The 21185-nt window shown below is 40.7% G+C and overlaps 1 protein-coding gene across 1 annotated transcript in view; it reads left to right on the top strand.

Annotated features, from left to right (window-relative positions):
* The window catches only part of LOC119404682 (receptor-type tyrosine-protein phosphatase alpha), a 104072-nt gene extending 88204 nt beyond the window's left edge, over nucleotides 1–15868 (top strand). The window contains exons 22-29 of the mRNA XM_049419368.1: nucleotides 766–915; nucleotides 1021–1114; nucleotides 2235–2311; nucleotides 5134–5265; nucleotides 7365–7490; nucleotides 9068–9228; nucleotides 10093–10228; nucleotides 11347–15868. Coding sequence (XP_049275325.1) covers nucleotides 766–915; nucleotides 1021–1114; nucleotides 2235–2311; nucleotides 5134–5265; nucleotides 7365–7490; nucleotides 9068–9228; nucleotides 10093–10228; nucleotides 11347–11430 — 960 coding nt within the window. The 3' untranslated portion in view covers nucleotides 11431–15868. The remainder of the gene's footprint in view (nucleotides 1–765; nucleotides 916–1020; nucleotides 1115–2234; nucleotides 2312–5133; nucleotides 5266–7364; nucleotides 7491–9067; nucleotides 9229–10092; nucleotides 10229–11346) is intronic.
* The last annotated feature ends 5317 nt before the right edge of the window (nucleotides 15869–21185 follow it).

Raw genomic sequence — 21185 nt, 5'->3', positions numbered from 1 at the left:
CTGTTGGATGGGGGGAACACCATCTAAAGGGTCACCTTTCAGGCTTCTCTTGAGCTTTGGGAACAGGAAGAAGCCTGCCGGGCTCTCACCAGGACTGATGTAGCCCTGATACAGCCCTGATGTTAGCCCGGCAGACTTCTTCCTGTTCCCAAAGCTCAAGAGAAACCTGAAATGCCACCATTTAGACAGTGTTCCAAAGAGGTCAGTACAGCCTAATTTCAGGGAGCCATTGCAGCATGGGAATTGCATTGGAAGCGGTGCATTAACACCCAAAGAAACTATTTTGAAGGATTTTAATAATATGTACCGATCAGGTCAATAAATTCTTTTTACCAGACCCGGTCTCGTTACTCTACAGGCAAACCTCATATGATTGCACTGCAGACTGTCAGTCAGTTGTGGTTCAATATCTCAATGGCATGGTTTCTTATGGAATATTCACTGAAGAAAGAAAGTTTAGAGCAGTCATTAAAAACTTGTTTTCTTCACATAGCCTGGTATACTCATAGGAAAATAATGAAGTAATTGCACTAGAATGTACAACGTAAGTTTACGATATTACATGTATTTCAAGATATTACCGTAACCTTTTGAACAGCCTTCCATGTGCACATGTATGACACACGATGACAAAAGTCAGCGACAACTGCAAAATACACTGCCCACTGATGAATTCTGTAGAAAAATACAAAGGCAGAAGTCATTAGTTGTTCTAACTGTGAACTAAATTCTGAATGAAGCTGCACATGTTTTTGCCTTTTACAGAAGCAATACATTTTTATTTACCGGGCGCTTCTGGAGCATGCACAGTTTGGTGACACAGAAATTGAGATCCAGCACCTCAGGGACCACTACCTGCAGTTGAAAGAGAAGCTAGGGAATTCTGAAAAGTCTGGGATGGTTCTGGAGTTTGAGGTAAAACTGCAAAGAATTCATTTTCTCTGTAAGCAGTAATCTTTGTATGTTTGTTTGTTTTATTCAAAGCCTTTTGTAATGTGTCCTTCTACTTATTCCTCTTAGAAATTGAGTGACGTCATTGAAGACCCCAAGACATGCTGCGTTGGAATGATGGACATGAATGTAGCAAAAAACAGATATGACTTCATTGTACCTTGTGAGTTCAAACAATATCGTTTATATAGTGTGGGAAATTTGCTCTTTAAAGCACTTGCACTGAGTACTAGACATGTGATGTGTGCGCGTGTGTGTGTGAGAGAGAGAGCATATGGAATCTATGGTAGCCTTTCTGATACAGACTGAAAGGTATTTGCTGAATCTGCTATTGGTTCAGAAACATTGTAGATCTCCACTCCACATTGGGCATTTGTGTTGTCCCTGCTTCTACACTTTAGTGGTGTCTTTACAGAATCACGTGTTATAAATATAATCGCAATTATGATCTAAGAACCATGCAGCAGAACAGATTAAAGGAGATTGTGTCATTCGTGATTACTGATACTAGGACAAAGCTTTTGTGCGTGTTGCCAAGCCAGCTTGAGGTGTATGAAAATCGTACATTGAGCGTGTATCTGGACATAGACTAACCTAGCAGTTTCCTAAGATTGTTCACTTAATTCTGCAATGTACTTAGCCCACTGCCTGCTCAGTTCTAGCTTTACAACAGACAGATGTCTTCAGTAGACTAAATATGCTATACATTTCTGTAACACACTTCTCCGTGCCAAAAAAAAAAAAGAAAGTTATGTTCCAATAATATCACTCGACACAAGTATATGCTATCCTAGGCTACGATTTCTTTTGTGACTATGAATCGCCTATGGTTCTTCAGCTCTCATCATGAACATGTGAGACAACCTAAAGAAAGGTAAACTTATTGGCACATCTAAAGCATGTTATGTTGAAAGAAGTAAATTCTTGGCTGTGCAGTCTTGCTAAATGGAGAGTTAACGGTTTGTATACTTTTGGACAAACTGCTGACCATTGCATGCACAGCATGAATGTTCTTGATGTATGTAGTATCAAGCACATTCTCAGTATTATCGACATAAGTTTTAATCTGCATTCTGCAAGCAAAGTGCGCTTTATGGGAAAATGTAGAAAAGGTGGGTTACTTACCCTGACATCAGCAGATATGCTTTTCATGAAAGCTGACCATTTGAGGCATGATATTTTTCTCATTTCGGTGTTGTCACTGCAATGTAACAAATGTTCAATTCTTTACCAGCATTCAGCTGGGCTTAATGCATATTCCACATCATTTCATTTTTCTCTAGATGACTGCAACAGAGTTATTTTGCCAGTGTCACCTTCACGAGACCATTCATCTTACATCAATGCCTCATTTGTCCAGGTAAATAGTTTTCTTTGTTACTTTTGTTCTACGTAATCATTTGTTTATTTGCTGCTGTATTTAATGCATAACATGTAGTTTTCATTTCAAGAATGACTTGCTTTTCTTGAAATTTTCAAGGCTTTACAAAATAAAATGTGACTTTAGTAATTATTTAATATTTTATTTAATGATATATCTAATCATTAATAAAATACAACATAATACCTAATTTACTTTAAACTGGGGAAGCGTATTGCCAGACATACAAGGCCACAAAGGGCAGAGCTGCCGATAAAAGTATGGCCTTTATGACCAACCTCAGAAATACTGGCGGCACTAACACTTGGGAGGAAAAAGGAAAATAAATGGATGCAGTGACTGCACATATATTAACTATTCTTTTGGGGGCCACCACTACTGCCAATGAAAAGCTGCCCCTCCTCATTAGTGGCAAATCGCTGAATCCCAGATGTTTCCAAAATGCACAGCTCCTAAGGGATGTGACCTAGGTTACTGCGACATTGTTTAACCAGTGTCTTGAATTTTGCTATTCTTATGTAACTGGTCCATTACCCGTATAACCACTGCCTTGCGCAAACCGCACTCGAATGTCGGGAACCTTCCAGATTATTTTAGAATCTTCTGATAAGCTTGAGCGTGCAAACGCAAACAGCTGAGTTTATGCTGGAACTAACGTGGCCACCAGCAATAAGGCTCGAATGTTCGATGCTGCATGTATAAATGCCGACGCGCCTTACTGCACATCAGATTACTTGACGGCCGACGACTGTTCTCACCGCTATCACTGCACAGCGTGTATCGCTTGTATTTTGAGTTTTCATTTTCTGGGCACAAGTTCGCCCAAATAAACAGTTCCGGCTTTCCCAGTCTTGCTGCGGCCTTCTTCACCGTCACAACCATGTGACAATATTTGTTTTTAACTTCTGCGATAATGTTAGTACTCAGAATTTTCAGTATATTTGAAACAAGCGAACAAATGTATTTCTGCATGTGAAACTTGTCTACGAATATGATCTCCATCAAGGTGTGGTTTCATGGCATGGTGCACTAAACTTCCATGAAGCCTCATCTTGAGGTGGCGTTGACGCTGCCGTGAAGCCACAGCTTAAGGCGATGCTTGTGTGAAATCCTCACCTAGATTTTGCATGTTTATTTCTTTAGGATAGGAAACAGGTGCAAACTACGGCAAAATTCAAAATGTAGCGTGTATTACTGTGTATAAACCATTTTTCCCAACTTTGCATGTATAACCCCTCAAAATAACTGCTTTTAGGTTTTGGAGTCTGGTTTGATTTCTTTTTTTTACACTATGTGAGATGTATTGAAAATGGCAGCCATGAAAATAGTGCCATTCATCTGGGTTGTACCACATACTCTGACTTTAGCTGATGGTTTTTTTTTTTTCAATTTCCTGAGAGCCTTATACAGCTGCTGCCAGTATATTTGCATTTATGTGACACAAAACTAACTTGTGTAGTAAACACGTGGCACATCAGTGCTTGTTAGGACACCCAGCCAAGACAAGCTCTTACCATCACAGGATGTTTGCCATTCATTGATTCTTGGGCCAAGAGAGAGAGAGAGAGAGAAAGAGCAGAGGAAGGCAGGGAGGTTAACAAGAAGTTTGTATCCGGTATGCTACCCTGCCCTGGGGTTGAGGAATAGGGGGTTCAAAGATCACATGCGGGCTAGGCTGATGCCTGCAAAAGTGGCTAACTGGCGTACACATTTTTCTATGCTCTTAAATAATGGAAAGAGTTATAAGTTCACATATAGATGGAAAGAACAGTGTGGAAAAGCGCTAACTGCTTGCAGTTAAGCTTTTGCTGTGCAGCATTGCAATGACACAGGATAACTGAACGTGAAGTGCTCCTACGACCTCAAGTCTTAACCTCAATAAATTTTTTTTGTATAACCTTAAGCACGACAAACATTTAGAAAGAGCCTGTAAATGAAATTTTCATGCTACCGGAAAAGTAAGAAATATTAACCTTGCTCTTTTGCATTAACTATCTCAATATCAGAACTTCAAAAATAAACTGACTTCAGAGGTAAGCCGGACCTTTTTTTTTTCGCAAGTGTGGAACCAACAAACTTTTGATTTGGTAATAGCTGACACATATGTGAAGTTTTTATGCACACCCAACTACCATAGAAACTATTCAATTCGAAATTATTCTACACTCGTGTTAGCAGTTCACTTTGTCCGCTCTTCAAACCAAACAATTTGCCCAAGCCTACTTATGACTTAATATTCTTATATAGAACTGCAGAAAGTTGAGCTAGTTGGTAGGGAATCATCATGAAAGAAGGTGACACGTACAGACAAAACACAAGAGAAAATACCGATGTCATTTGTGTTGTCTGGTTCTGTTCTCTTGTGCGCATGACTGCATGCCTTACCTTCTTTCTTATAATAGTATTTATTCCTGTTATAGAAGAATTGGCTCAACAAACATGTGTTCTGTTGTAGTGCTATAACATTTTAAAAATTCTAGATACCTGACCTTTTATGTCTTTATACAGAGACATTGCTGCCTTGCTTTTTCAACAGCCTGCTAGCAGTAACATATTTCATAAAGAAGCTTACCTTGCACTACAGTTGAACTTTAACAATCATGAATATAATGAGTCATCAGATATATAGGGGCCAATTTAAAATGATGTTAACTTATGCCAAAGAACAGTGTGCTCTTATCATGAATATTGATTATGACAAAGGTATTTGCCTACCAGATATAGCTTTTGTAGTAAAAGTGTCAGGAAAAGATCACGGGCATAAATCATTCTCTGATGTGTGAATGGTGTATATTTCACAGGGTTATGACCGGTCACTGTCTTTCATCATCACTCAAGACCCCCTAGACTGTTCTGTCGTGGAGTTTTGGCGCATGATCAAGGAGCAGTGCATTTCTACCATAGTTATGCTCTCTGAACTTGGCGAGGGGCAGGTGGGTGGAACTTTCTCTTTTGACCATTTTATTGTTTTCCGTGCGTACCACTTTAGGGGCCCAGCTCCATTCGTGCTCAAAATCAAGTATTCAATACAGGCATAAAACAAGGCTAGCACTGCTTAAACTAAACAAACAAGGTCTAAAATAATATAATTAACAGAAATAACCTAGAAGTAATCCCAATAATTAACCTAAAATACCTAAAAATTCTTCAGAAACATGTGGCTCACACCCACACCGCACAAGAAGGGCGCCACCGCCTTGCAAAGGGCGCGATTGCTCTTCCGATGGGAGCTTCTCTGGCACTTTGTCACTACATCTGAACGAGGAAACAACCTGTCGGAACGCGCTGCAGACGACACGACAAGCGTCTAGACTGTTGTAACTAACAGGAAGTTGATAAAGCGCAGCAAAAAGTAGCGTGCACATTGCACACCGAGCTTGTGAATCTCACTAACAAGATTCTGCTCATGCCGGGGAAACTCCAAAAGAACTTGTTGTTGGGCCAGTTGGTAGATCGTTTCCAAAAAACTTAATTAGAGCGCAACCACACGACACATTCACACACACACCCACCCACACGTGATTGATGCCTGGGTGTGTGGGTGTGTGTGTGTGTGAATGTGTCGTGTGGTTGCGCTCTAATTAAATTTTTCGGGGAAACTCTACATGCTTACCTCAAACATTGATGTCATCTACAGTTTGGTAAACGGAGCAGTGGGAACTCTATGAACAGGAATCGCTGGGAACTCTATGAACGGGAATCGCTGGGTGCCCATGCTATACATTTCCTCAGGTTTCACAGTAATGGAGCTGTTTTTGTTTCGTGCTCTTTTTTTTGCTTTCTTGTACTTTAATATTTTTGCTGAACTGCCATGCTTTCCATCATCGTCATTGTCAGTGTATTTATGCCCCCTAGGACAATGTCCTTTACTGTCCTGTCCAGTCCTGTTTCAGCTGACTCTATCCTGTGCCTGTATATATTGTATTCTTACCACACCACCTAAGTTCTTGCCATCATTCGCTGAATTTTTTTTTTCCTTTGGCACCCATTCTGCATCCTAATAGACCACAGGTTACCTGCTTTGTGCATTTCATTCTGGAACTGCTCCAATTTTCCCCCTTTATATTAGCTAGAATGCAGCAGACTCGTATAAAACCCAGGTATGCATAATAATTGCCTATAGTGAACAGTTCTAACATTCCCTTGGAAATCTCGTGCAAATGTTTACCGGCACTATGCTATGCCTACGTTGAAAACCTTTGCCACTTTCTATATAATATCTAATGCTGTGCTGAACCCCTGCAAGCGTGTTTCACTAAGCGGTATTGCAATCACTTTCTACATTGTTGGAAGTATGCTGACGAAAGGGCACTGTTATGCTAGATGCTGTCAAACAATTCATTAAATCTGAGGATAATTATATATAGTGCATGCGTATATGTTTTATCTTTATTTCTTTACACCATGGTTGCTCAGCTTACTAAAAGATGTTACGTTAGGTGATGCGCCAAAATACCTGTTGCTCTATGCTATGACAAAGCACATTTTCAAACTTGGTAATCTGTTATGTCTTCGACATTGAACATGAATATTTTAGGGGTATTGCTGATTAGTTTATCAGCTGTTGTATCAAATTACCGATATGTCGTACTATTTTTTGATACTGTTCAAATCAATATCCAAGTTATTGCTGTATCAGCTATGTATGCTTGCTTCCTAATCCATACAGCTGTGTTTTAATAATTTATAGTTATGTCTATCATTTCTATGTGTCTATAATTTTGTGACTTGCAACAACTTTTCATCATACAAGTTTGAGCTAACATGTGCATCGAAAAATATTCATGCCTGTTCTAATGCAATAAGCAGTGCAATACTTAGCTGGTGTGGTTATAACAAAGCTATTCACTGTAGGCTTTTGTCCTGTGATGCATTCCTTCTTTTGCTTTTGTTGTATTTGTACTGTAACAGTGTTGCATCATGTTCAAGTTTTTGTTTTTTTTACACTTCTCACTTGGTTCAGTTGGTACAACTTTTGACAACAGCAATATCAGGGCAAGCTGTGGGTGCCTAATTTTCATTTTTACTCCAGACCAAGTGCCAGCAGTACTGGCCGTCTGATGGAGAGCTTATGTGTGACTATGTCAAGGTCAAGTTTGTGTCCCAAGACAATTGCAACTACTTCGTAAAACGCGAGTTTGACGTCATCAATGTGAAGGTAACAGTCCAAAACCTTGATTGCATGACTTCTTGTATTTTAATTATTATGTCCATCATGTATTGATCTGGCACTGTGCGGTATGTGGTGATGTTATGTACAATGTTAAAAAGAAAGAAAGGAAATATGTACTCTTTGATGTGCATAATGTGAAAGGAATTATTATTAAAAACTTTCTCTATCTTACTGTCATTTTATTTTTAGCATTGAAACTGCATTTATTCACATAAATTTTTATTTGGTTTCATTCTTTAGTCAGCAATTCATCAGAGTACTTTTCATTGTGTCACAGCCTGCAATATTACTGAGATAATTGAAAATTTTCTTTGTTTCCCTCATTTGCTCATTCAGAAACAAATAATTTACTTTGGCTAAAATTTATTTTGTCACTTTTTACAAACTTCACCATTATTTAAGTACCATAATCCGTTCTCATCCTTCAGAAAGTTTTATTGTACTACCAAACAATATGTTTACCAAGTATCATATCAACTGGGAAAACACCTTTGCCTTAGGTGGTATTCATTGTAACAGCATATTTGTTACATGCTGATACCACGTGAAAGTTTGTGTCTGATTTGTCATATATGATGGTTTCTTACATTCATGTTCATAATGCCAAAGTTTGACTGTACCCATAAATGTAGACTTCTTTCCGAAATTAAAAGTACTTCATGTACAGGAACAATTAAGTATTTCAAGCTAAGTATTCTAAGCAAATTCCCAGTCACTTGAGAAAGTTGCCTGCTGTAAATCACTGTCAGAAGGAATGAAGAAATCAACTGTATGGCTGCATACTGGCATTGTAGAAATGCATTTGGGCGTATATGCTCAGGCTCTCTTTCTGCGCTCACTTCACAATGTAAGTCCATCAAGAAACATCTTAAAGAAGCCCGTAACACTTTTTGAATATAGTCAGAAAACGCTGCTAGTCTGCAGTTAAGGTTCCTTCGAACAAGTGAGCCAAATATTATTTCATTGCTTGCAGGGAATTTACAATTCCATGTCAAAGACAGCCAAAAAAATGGCAAAAGTCACTTTGTTATTAAAAAACTATGTTGTAGGCCGGAGCAAGCAGGCGTCGCACGTATTGGCTTATTTCATGAATGGCCTGCCAACATACAATCTCGGAGGCTGCATGCCAGATTATGTAGATACTGTAACCACCCATAGGATGCTGCACATCTGAATTAGAAGTTGCAGTCAAAGAAAACATAAGAGGAAATTCCGTTTAGTTTCCAGCATGCCTTTGGTGATGAAAGGAGAGGGAAAGCACGCATTTTGTGTGATAACTTCGCTTATATTTGACAGTTTCAAAAAATGTTTGTACCAGGAGATTCCTTGAGGCAGCAGAGTGAGATGTGTATGTGTGTTAACTTCGAAAGTTGTTGCAGGGCCCCTTTATGCTCTGTACAAGACATTTCAATCTTCAGTATTTCTGTGGCCAGTTAAATTGCTTTGCACACACTAGAATATATTATGCACAGATGCAAAAGTATGACTTGAATAAATTGGTTGCACTGAAATAGTGTTTGAGACAATGTGCTTTGAGCTGAGAAATATTGTCTTCTTTACAGTCTGGGGACGTCCATCGTACCACACAATTCCAGTACCTGGGCTGGGTTGGGCAGCCAGTCATAGATGCTGACAGCACAGCGAGCATCATTGCTCTCATAGAGTGTGCCCAGCAGTGCCAAGCACTACATCCAAGTGGTGGACCTGTCACAGTACACTGCAGGTATGTCACATGTGCTGTGTTCGTGCATTGCTTTTCTTGACTTCAGATTGTATGCTGAATGTACAAGTGGCTGTTCCAACTATGCCCTCCTCGTAACGTGTTCTTGTTGCAGAATAAAATTTCAATTTCAATATCTCTGGCTTACTTGCTCGCACAGGTGTGTAACTCTTACATTAGGCGGGAACAGGATTGTGGCACCGAATGCAATGTGGCATACGTGCCAGTTCTCTTGGCCCACCAATGACAGCTGATGATACCAAAACAAACATTTTTATTCTTTCAACTTTAGTTTTTATTAGTTGAGTACAGCCAAGTACAGTAAATTTAGGACAAAATGCGAACTTTAACTGTTCTCCAGAATTCATTTTTAGAAATTTCAGTAAAGCAGTCTGGTAATTTTGTATGTAAGTTAATTCTTAATCACAAACAAATATGCATGTCTTTGATCCAAAGACAGTCTTATAGCATGCTTGAACATCAGCCTACAGTTTGTGGTGCCATTTCTATTCTATTGCTTACAGGCAGTTAGTTTTGCATGCTATTTGCCATCATTTTCTGTGGTGTTCAGTGTATGAGCCAGCAGAGCAGCCCAACATGTTATGGTCGTGCAATGGCTCCTTTGTATTCATTTGTTGTGTAGCTGACTCTGATGCTACTACATTATGTGCTATAGAAAAATGATGTGCATCTACATTGTCAGCATACTTTATCCTAGGCCAGTGTTATTCTGGCTTAACTTTTTCTTGTGTTCACAGTACCTGATTGATGATGAAGTGTGTTTTGATGCTATTATTATGTAATATATTATGTCAGTGAGTGACATTGTGTGCTTGACTCATTGCTGTTTCTTTTCTCACATTGCAGTGGCGGTGGTGACAGGAGCAGTGTATTTGTGACACTGAGTGTGTTGATACAACAGCTGAAAGCTGAGGAAAGGGTGGATGTTTTTCAAGCAGCACGTTACACTCGTTCCCAGAGGCACTGTATGCTACAGACACCTGTGAGTCACGCTTTTCATAATTAATTAAAAGTCTTTTGAATGTAAAGTTTGAATTTCCATTGATTGCTGTTTCAAAGAAGATCCTCAACAGCTAATCATAGCGCGCTATTGTAAAACATTTCACAGCCAGCCGGTGTGTACATTCTTACACTACAAAATTGAGCGAAGGTTGTACACAGCTTTGTTTCCACTTATAATTCTCAACACAATCGGGGTTTTTGTCTTCATTATTAAAAAGCCTGGCTTCCTTGTTAGCCTTGTTTGGCTGGAAAGAAAAAAAGCTATTGCACAGTGAATTGTCAGTTAAGCGAGCTGAAAGAGACAGTTTCTGTTTTGTTGCCAGTGATAAAAGTACTGATGAACATAGTAAATGATTATGTATAATGTGTTAAGTTGAAAGATACAGACCAGGAAATAACGGCATCAGGTTGTGGAGTGTTAGGAAGATCAAGGCAAGGTTGAATGATAAAAATGCAGGTTGTCATATAGTTAAGCAGCTAAAGGTGAAACAGAAACATTGCACACTGTAAAAAAAAATTAAAGGTGGCCATGTGTACCTGATGACCACTATGTGATTTGAATAATAAACATGATAGTGCAGTTGCTATAGCTGAATAAATGCCTTTCCAAGTACACTGTGTGCTTCTGGAAATACTGTGACACCAGGTGTTTAGCACCTCAGATGTTGGTGTCAATACTTTTCATCTTGGAGAAAGACCTGGCAATAAAGCTAATTTAGTATAATAATCATCCAAATGGTTTACCGTAACTCGGTCTTGTGTATAGCATGTGATGGGAGCATTGCACTCACCAGCACATGTTATTCAGCTTACAACGTTAGTAAATCGAACTGAATTCTTGTGCTTGCTCAGTGGCTATGGTCACAGGTTAAATTTACAGCTATAGCAGCTATATTCTGACGTGTAAGGAATGCAGGAACACTTGTGATTAGCTCTTTAGATTACACCACATGGTGCAAGTTAATCCTGCAGCCGAGCTGGGCATTTGTACAACATTCTTATTGCAGGTCTCTCGTAATGAAACAAATATTAAATATAAATTACGTAATCAAAAGGTTAATAAATCGATCTTCACATTGAGTATCCTGTTTTTTGCAGAACCAGTACGAGTTTCTCTACCGTGGCCTGCTGACGTACATCGAGTCGCACAACCTGTGCAACATGGGCGACACCCAGCTATGAGGGCTACACATGCTAGGATGTTCCAAGGTCCACCTTCACCATGAGGCACGCAACTGTGACTGCGAGCCACATGTGCATGCGCCTCGGCCAAAGGGCATGCCCCTACCACGGCACTGAGGCCAACTTCCTACCAGCTGGACTGGTGCTGGAAGAAACAAAGGTGGCTTTTTTTAAGTTGTCCTTGGCTGCTGACAAGCAAGGCACGCACGTTGTGACAGGAACTCAAAAGTGCGCGTTTGATACAAAAGTTTTTTTATGACTGTGTAGCAAAAAGGAAAATAGACAAACAGCTGGCTTACGGAGAAGCCTGTAACGCAGTGCGAGTGTTGAAATGCAGCACGTGCATCTCTCCTGCCTTGGTAAGGCATTGAAGACTCAAGGAAAGGCTTGCTGAGAGGCTTTGCGGCTTCTTTTTTCTTCAGTAACGCAAGCTGAGGACATTTTGAGGCTTCAGCAAGGATACTTCTTTCAAAAGAAGCAAGCAGAAGATGCCATCACTTATGAACTGAACTACACTTCTGTTGTGGGTAAAGTCTGCCAGTCGTCCATGTTTCGACGTGTTCCCTCACAGGTGGAGTGCTTTATGAGTGGGTGTTGTGATAGTCATCTGTTTGCAGTACAGTCTTGCAGTGAGTCACTGAAGCCATCTGAAACTCTGCTGCCCATAGGAACAGTGTTCTTTTAACAAAATGCTTACAAGCTCTTCAAAGTGTGCATCGTACAGACTGTGGTCACACAGGAGCGCCCACGTTGGCAACACTTAGGAGCAGCACAGTGTTGGCCTTGTGTGTTTTCATGGCGTCCAAACGGCAGGAGAACATCTTCCATCCTGACTGCTTCAAACAAAATGACAATGCAGTGTTCAGGCGGACCATGATTGACTTGCCCTTGAGCTGTGTGTGCCCTGAACACTCTGTCCGTAGGCCCACGATGAAATATTTGCAGTCTAGGTTACACACCTTTGGCTGTAAAGCTTGGGCTAGGTTTCTAGCTGACCTAGTTCAGGTTGTGTTGGCTCAGCCTGGGTCAAGCCTTAGGTGATGTTGGTGATGTTGCTGTCAACATCACTGTCTGTTTTTGTAGACACTTGCATAATGTTATACAAGACAACAAAAGACAGGCATACAGAGCTGTTTTTGCTACAACATTCTTGTTACACCTGTCTGAGTTAATTTTTTATTCTAATCCAGAACCTGTGTAAATGTATTTTCTAAAAAGGCAAATTCATGTGAATGTGTTTCAGCATGGACAATTGTCATAACTATGTGTCATGTGAGCCTATAATTACTTTGATGTCTCAGCCTCTCAGTGTGAGCTTTTATTTTTTGTTCATTGTCTCGATGGCAGTCGAAACGTGGCAATTTTACTAGTGTTGTGAAGGCGTTTTATTTTTCATTTTTTATTTTGTTACATGACGCGAACCAGGGAGCATTGTTTGCCTGTGGAACAAGGAGAGGTTGCTTTCACATGTGCTTGTTTATTTCTTTTTTTTTGCAGATTCTCATATGCCATCACACAGCTTTTACCTTTCTTCAGAGCTTAAGCTGGTCACAAGACCACACTAAGTACTGCTTCATAAAGATATATATTAGCAATCAGTCACATACTATTGATGAAATGGAAGAACTCGTGTTCCTTTTTGAGGTGGACAGATCAAATTATTGGTTCTATTACTAGTATCACAATAACTTTTCCTATTTATTTCTGTATATTAGACACTATATGGAATTTTCATGATGAATGTAAAATTCAATCTTTTGTTTCAACTCTGACTTCTTGCTGTGGTAAATTTGACTCACTTGTTTCGTAAAGAATACTGTTACGGTCACAGATGCCACATTTGCCTGTGGCATTGCATCAACTCCAGTTTTTTCACCGCTTGCAGGTCCAGAAAGTATACTTTGCAAAAGTAGGCATTTTACTGTGCATGTATCTCACAGACGAGAACATGCGTGCTTTTCTGAGCAAACAATACATTCTCACGCCATGAGCCAGCATGGGCAAGCTCTTCAATATCCTAGGCAGAGTTGTACTAGTCACATGCTTTTTCAAGATCAACTTTCACTCCTTGCTTTTTGTTAAGGGGTTGTCTCTCAATCTTTGCATTGTTATACATGTTCATGAAGTTTGTACATTTTGCTGGGAGACAAGCAATGCCATATTTCTTCAGTCGTTGCACTGATTTCATGTACACGGTATGCATTTATGTTGTTTTGGTTTAACAGCCAGCAATTTTTTGTCTGTTCTTAACAACTTAGGACATTCTGGTTGGTAGGTCATGATATCTTACGGCAGCGCACATCAGAAACAAGGAGGATGACACAGAACGTAAGAATTGACAAACATAAGCAGAAAACATCAACTGTCGTTTATTCCTGATGAACGAGCTGCAATATGTGCTTCAACAGATGCATAGAATCTCTTGAAGAAAAATCTAGAAGGATCAGGTGCACAGATTTCAAAAATCAAGCCATATGACAGCATTCATCTCATAAAAAAAAAAACAGAAGATATGCGACCCAGTTAACATTACCATGTCTTGCTGCATAAAAACGTTTTTTCTTTATCACATAGGAAAATTGAGGGGCAATTGGCTACTTGTCATCCCCTACTGCCACACTGTATCACACTAACCTTCAAAAATTGGCCACAAGCTTAGTGGGAGCGTTGTGTTCTCTGCACCAGTACAGTTTACTGCACTTTGCAAAAGAGTGAATTCACAAAGAAAATTGAAGGAAATCGGTTTAATTAAGCGCAAGCAAACCTATGGCACCTGCATGGAGCATGTGGCTTATTCAGTCCCGCTGACCTGTGACAAGGTGTTCATTGGTCATACTTGTAGATGCCTAAATATGACGGCCACAGACCACAACTATTTCTAAAGAAAATAATGGCCACATTGTCTTCTGTTTTAAGGATTGTAGCTACGTATTAAATGAGAAGGTGTCATGTGAACAAAAAAAGCAAGTTAGAAATTATAGAAGTACTAGCAGAGATTTCAAAGTAGAAAAGAAGTTGCATTAGTTGTCGTTTGGTTGTCCTGTCTGACACGCAAAAAAAGGCTTTTCTGAAACAGAATGTGGCAATGTTGGATGGCTTGCATGTCTTCCATTTCTACTTGCACAACATGAATGTTATTGTATGACTTGATTTCTGAAATCTGTACATCTGATCCTTTTATTAGGTTTTTCTTAAAACAATTCAACACATGCACTGAAGCACATGTAAGCTTGTTCATTAGCAACAAACAGTAGAGGTTCAGTGCTTATGTTTGTCTGTATATACTTTATCGATAGTCTTTGCTTCTTGACAACATTGTGGTAGTTTCATGGCTTCCAAAATTTAAGCCTCAGTTAGTTTGCAAAAAATAATAGTAAGGATGAGCAAGTTATCTGTGAAGCAGTGAGTGGGATCCTACCCTGTCATTGTAAGGGTATGTGGAGCAAAAGTATAATTGTGGGGGAGAAGCTAGTCTCCTGCAAATCAGCCTAAATGAACAAAAGAATAACGTGATGAGTGTCACTTTCGTCTGGTTGCTTTCACCATTTGTACTTGTCTAGACCCTCTGTCTGAAGTGATTACTTTAAACTGTTTTAAGGAACTAGTTGCGTCAAGGCTTAACTTACCTCATGGCACTGGATGCCTATGAGATATTGTGACATCTCCATTATGTGTTGTGCCCTTGTAAATTGCAAATCTTCTTCTGCACATAACTAGTAAGAAAAGAAAATGCCTGGAGCATTGTATGCAATTGGCTGCTCCATGTACATGGTTAGTGTACACTTCCCTCTGTGTGCACTTTTTTACACTGACAATTAGATTGAGACTACAGTGCTTTTGAGAAGTCATGAGATTTCAAGACCTGTAGCAAATTAAGCAAGAGCATTGTGTTTTTCTTTATAGTGCTTTTAGAATTCCTGTTGACATAACAGCTAAACTGAATTGGCATTTTGATATGCTGTCACTTCACTGATTATGTACATCCTGAAGAAAGATCAATCATTTCAACTAGACCTTGTTCATTTCATCTTCAGCGATGCCAGTGCCCTCAAATGCATTGAGAACTACACGGAATGTAATTTGAACAGTGCAAGTAGTATGTGACCGAATGTATATTGAGGGCTGTTGTGATGTAGGAAATTAAATCTTAAAGCAAGGTCGTGCTCTCGTTTTCTCAAGCCTTTATAGAAAGAGAAAAAACAAACAACACTCGTTTAACATACACCAAGGCTCAAAATTATTCAGCACATCTTGCCGAATAGTGTTTGCCCTGAATAAATTATTCTGCCTGCTTTGATGTTTATTTAGTGGACTTGACCAGTGAGTGTCAAAAGCAATGTTGAACAAAACTTGCCCATCTTGATACTGAACACTTGTCCTTGACCATGGCTGTATAAAACAAAATTAAGAAATAGAGTGAATGGGTTGTCAATAAAAATGACTGAAGGATGATGTCTCGTCATATGAAAGTACAAATTTTGAAGTGGAAAGAAGAGCTGGTAAGTACCGTGCACCATATTGCATTGTCACAGACACCAGTTATCTTTTCAGCACTTCAATAATTAGATTGCATTGCAACACAGCTTTTCACTGTGCTACTTGTGAACTAAGGAGACCACAGCAATGTGGATTCATAATTTCATCATAATTTTTCGATGACTCTGTGTAGCCCTGGCGGCCACTCAATTGGAATAGTATATTGACACCACAGACACCTTTACAGAGTGGAGTGTCAAAAATAATGAACTTATGAATTCAGTTTAACAAAAATTATTGTAAACAGCAGATTTCAAGGTATTGCAGTCTGTGCATAGCAATTGAAGCAGGAAGGTTGTTCCATTTAACGCTTCCCCCAAGAATAAAATATTTGCTAAACTAGCTCGTATGGCAAGTAGGCACCCTTTTCTGCCTAGAATATCCAAAAGTGTATCAGTCACTGTCAGTACAGAAAAACAAGCACTGCATTCAGGGGGAAAAAAATGCTTGAACAAATACACACACTGCCTGTGTTGGGTTTCATGCATGTGGTTGGACCAAGGACTAGTTTGGACTCACCCGTGGATTTGTAATCTCTTCATCTTTTATCTCTTGATGCAGTCAATAAATAAACTCGCCCAGACTGCCGTTCCAGGATTAATAAAAGCGCTTGCTCCACTTGCAAATTACTCCCACGCATTTGCCAGTGCTTACGTCGACTTATGCAGGCATTAAACATCTTTGTTAGAGCTTTTCTTCAGCTGAAAGTATTTTTAATGAAAGCGCTTGCCGCAGTCACATATAACTCCCCGTAAATTTGTCGTGCTTGCTCAATTTACGCGGTGATTAAATCGAGTTGTCCGAATTTGGGCAATTCGATTTAATCACCGCGTAAATCAGTTAACTGCTCGAATGACCATTAACTGTCATTCGAGCAGGTAAGGTGTACCGCCCATAGGGTTTTTAGGCTACAAAAAAGAGCTTCAATAAAAACGCTTTCTTCCCGCACATTTGTCGGTGCTTACGCGGATTTATGCGGCGATTAAATGGACTTACCCAAATCGTCATTCGATCGAGCAGGTAAGTTTAGAGCCTTGACCCTGTGTAAGGTTTTTCGGCTGGAAAAAAAAAACAAAAAAACCTTCTATACAGAATTAAGGCAGCTTTGCACTAGGGGTGCCAAGCCTGAAGGAGGTGCCGAGCTGGGCGGCCTTCTTTGTTTCTCTTTCTTCCTCTGTTTCTTTGTCTTTCTCTCTGTTTTTTGTCTCTGTGTACTTATATTTCTTTCTCTCTCTTTTTCTTTCTATTTCTTTCTTTGCTATCTTTGTCTCACTGTCTCTTTCGCTCGCTTTCTCTATATCTTTCTACCTTTTTTTTATCTCTCTCTCTTTCTTTATTTTTCTTTCTTTTATTCTCTTTCTATATTTATATCTTCCTCATTCTTTATATGCTGTGCTCTATCCCCTCCTCCATCTCTCCTTCTCATCCTCACTTCCTTGAGTAGCCGACTGGTTAAGACGCTCGCCTTCGGATCGTAGGTACGCGGGTTCGATTCCCGCAGCCGCGCGAGGAATTTGTTTTGCCAAGATTTTCTCTTTCTTTTTATCTTTCTTTCTCTCTTTCTTTCTGTATTCGTTCTCTCCTCTCACCCATTAGGGTTATTACAGGCCACGCTGGAGACATCGGCCACGAGTTTTGGGAACGAATCAGAAGTTGAAGAAGAGGACGAAGAGAGCGCGTATCGTTTCATGATGATGATAGTTTCTGTTCGCATTATTCGCAGTTATTAAATCAACTTACCGAAACTGTCATTCGATCGAGCAGGTAAGTGCACAGCCTTGAGCCCGTATAGTGTTTTTCGACAGGAAAAAATAAAATTCAATAAGAACTGTCCCCACTCGTATATTACTTCCCGCGCATTTGCCAGTGCATGCCTACGTCTACTTATGTACCGACTTGCACAAACTACAATTCGAAGAGGCAAGGTAAGTATTACAGAAGGTAAATGTAGCCTCAGGCACGGGTAGGGTTCTTCGACTGCAAACAAGAAACAGGAGGAGAAGGAATAAACTTTTATTGAAACCAGCAGTTTGGGTGGCTGGCTGGACAAGAAACAAAAAAAAAAAAACTAAAAAAGGTGTTTTCTCCACTCCCATATTCCTCCCCCTGGATTTGGCAGTACTTACGTCGATTTATGCGATAATAAAATCGACTTACCCAAACTGCCATTTGCTTTGGCCCGCGGAAAGTTTTTTTTCCAGCTGCGTTAAAAAAAAAAAAAAAACTACATGGCGACAAAACTTTGTCCACGGAGGGACACCTTTTTTCCTTGTTGGGTAGGCGTACAAATGCTTACGTGTCTAAAAAAGAAAAAGACTGGCTTAGAAAAAGATTGAAACAATCCGAGGTTTCTGGTTCAGCTCAAAACAACCCCAGGTTACTCGTTTCTGCCTGTACCTAACGGCCCCATAAAATGTGTAGTTCATTTTTAAAGCATCTCCACGCCCCCTGTCTTGGCATTTGGTGTGACCAACTAAGTGTGTGCACCAAGCCATAGACACCGAGCTTCAGAGTTAGTTCCACTGGTGCGTTGGCTTCACACCACTGGACGGCGAAAAGCAATCGAAAAAGTAATCCTGTGCTAATGTCGGCAAGAGGTTGGCTTCACCACGAAACAGAACGTGGGAAAACTTTTTTTGCGCGTTCATGGAAACCTCTGGCGAAAAATAAAAAAAAAGAAACGTAATGCATTTTAAATTTCCCGCGTCACACCCACAATGCAACAAACCGCAAGAGGTTGGCTTCACCACGATACAGACCGTGGGAAAAATTTTTTTGTCGTTTCTGACACTTACGGGGCCAAAAACACGCATTTAGATCCACCGCCTCAAGGTGTGACGTCAGACAAAAGTTTCGTCTTATCAGTGCTGATAAGGGCCTAAACTTTTTCGACTGCTTTTCGACATCTATTGCTGTTTCCCGTGGTCTGTGTCGTGGTGAAGCCAACCTCTTGCAGTTCGCATTACTGTTATGGCGGCGGGAAATTTAAAATGCGTGACGCTTATCTTTCGTCAGAAGGGGCCAGAAACGGGCAAAAAAAATTTCCCACGGTTAGTATCGTGGTGAAGCCAACCTCTTGCAGTGTGCTGCATTGTGGGTGTGTTGGCGGGAAATTTAAAATTCATTAGGCTATTCCCATTATTTTTCGTAGGAAAATTATGAACGAATTGCACATATAGCTCCATCGCTGCCAGGTGTGACGTCAGACAAAAGTTTCGTCTTATCGGTGCTGATAAGGGCCTCAACTTTCTCGGCTTCAATTCGACGTCTATTGTTGTTTCCCATGGTCTGTGTCCTGGTGAAGCCAACCCCTTGCAGTGTGTTGCATTGTGGATGCGCAGCGGGAAATTTAAAACGCATTACGATGTTTTCTTTATCGAATTTTTACATCTTTTTACCAGTTTCTGGCCCCTTCGAAAGTAAAATAAAGTAAAACGGCGTAAAGCATTTTAAATTTCCCGCCACCACACCCACAATGCAAGAGATTGGCTTCCCAACCACACAGACCGTGGGAAAAAATTTTTGGTCGCTTCTGACGCTTGCGGGACCAAAAATACGGGTATAGCTTCGCCGCTGCAAGGTGTGACCTCAGAAAAAAGTTTGTGCTTATCGGGGCTGATAAGGGCCTCAACTTTTTCGACTGCTTTTCGACGTCTATTGCTGTGAAGCCAACGCATCAGGGGAACTTTCAACTTGGAAGCTCGCTGTTTGTGGTGATATGGTGCATCCGTTTAGGTCTCACCAAAACCAAAAACACCAAGAACGGAGGCATGTAGAGGTTCGCTTGATTAAAAGAACTGTGCTCATTATTGCATATATTCATTACGCCGAGGACTTCCTTGTACGTCGTTTCCATTTAATGCGTAGTACGGCCGTCTAAGCATGAGAAACCGGCACCACTTGGAGGTCGTTTTGGTTGGGGTATATATAGCCGATAGCAAGTATATATGGGCTTTTTTTACGCTGACCAAAAAACGTGTCGTTTTAATGGTCAGCGTAAAAAAAGCCCATATATACTTGCTATCGGCTATATATACCCCAACCAAAACGACCTCCAAGTGGTGCCGGTTTCTCATGCTTAGACGGCCGTACTACGCATTAAATGGAAACGACGTACAAGGAAGTCCTCGGCGTAATGAATATATGCAATAATGAGCACAGTTCTTTTAATCAAGCGTACCTCTACATGCCTCCTTTGTTGGTGTTTTTGGCTTTTTGAGGCCTAAACGGATGCACCATATCACCACAAACAGTGGGCTTCCGAGCTGAAAGTTCCCCTGATGCGTTGGCTTCACAGCAATAGGCATCGAAAAGCACTCGAAAAAGTCGAGGCCCTTATCAGCGCCGATAAGACCAAACTTTTTTTCTGACGTCACACCTTGCAGCGACGGAGCTATACCCGTATTTTTGCTCCTGAAAGTGTCAGAAACGACCAAAAATTTTTTCCCACGGTCTGTGTTGTTGGGAAGCCAACCTCTTGTAGTGTGTTGCATTGTGGTTAGAGTGGCGGGAAATTTAAAAGGCTTTACGCGGTTTTCTTTTTATTTTTCGTCCGAAGGCCAGAGAAATGGGCTAAAAAGTTTGACACGGTCTGTGCTGTTTCTAAGACACCATTGAAGACACCAAGAAGTGGCGAAATGCTTGACCATCAGCTTCGAAGGCAGAGGGTACTGGGTTCGAATCCCAGCGCCTTGGGAGATCTCGCTTTTTTGTTTTTTTACTTTCGTTACCTTTTGACGAAACTGATCTGCTGATCATATATGAGCGGAATATTCACCGCAGCGGTTGCGAAATACTTGAGCGCCTGCTTCCAATGCGGTAGGTCCCGGGTTCGATTCCCAGGGCCGGCCGGAAACCCACCGGTCCTTTCTAAAGGGTAGAGAAGTACCCCACCTGCCGTTCGGTGATACGGGCGTACGATCTCGAGATGGCCCGATGAGGCTGTCGGAAGTCCTCTGGCCGTTTCTTATCCCACCACAGGCATGGTTTATAAGTGGAGCATCCGCTGTGTCTGTGGGATGCAGAGCAATCTGCCGCCGGGCACCTACCGGTAAAATAGGCACAAGCGCGGCTTCAGCCTGGTGCTCGGCAGTTCAAAGCTTTAGTCGCTTGGGGAGGACGACCAAATTGGTTGGCATGGGACCCACCTAGGCCTTGTCCCATGCCACCGAAACGGAAGTCCTCTTTTGCTAAAAAAAATCTCCTTTTTTTTCAAAATA

Source organism: Rhipicephalus sanguineus, chromosome 9 (assembly GCF_013339695.2).
Source record: "Rhipicephalus sanguineus isolate Rsan-2018 chromosome 9, BIME_Rsan_1.4, whole genome shotgun sequence".
NCBI lineage: Eukaryota > Metazoa > Arthropoda > Arachnida > Ixodida > Ixodidae > Rhipicephalus > Rhipicephalus sanguineus.
Note: the sequence above shows the minus strand (reverse complement) of the source record. Positions and strands in the feature narration are given on the sequence as shown.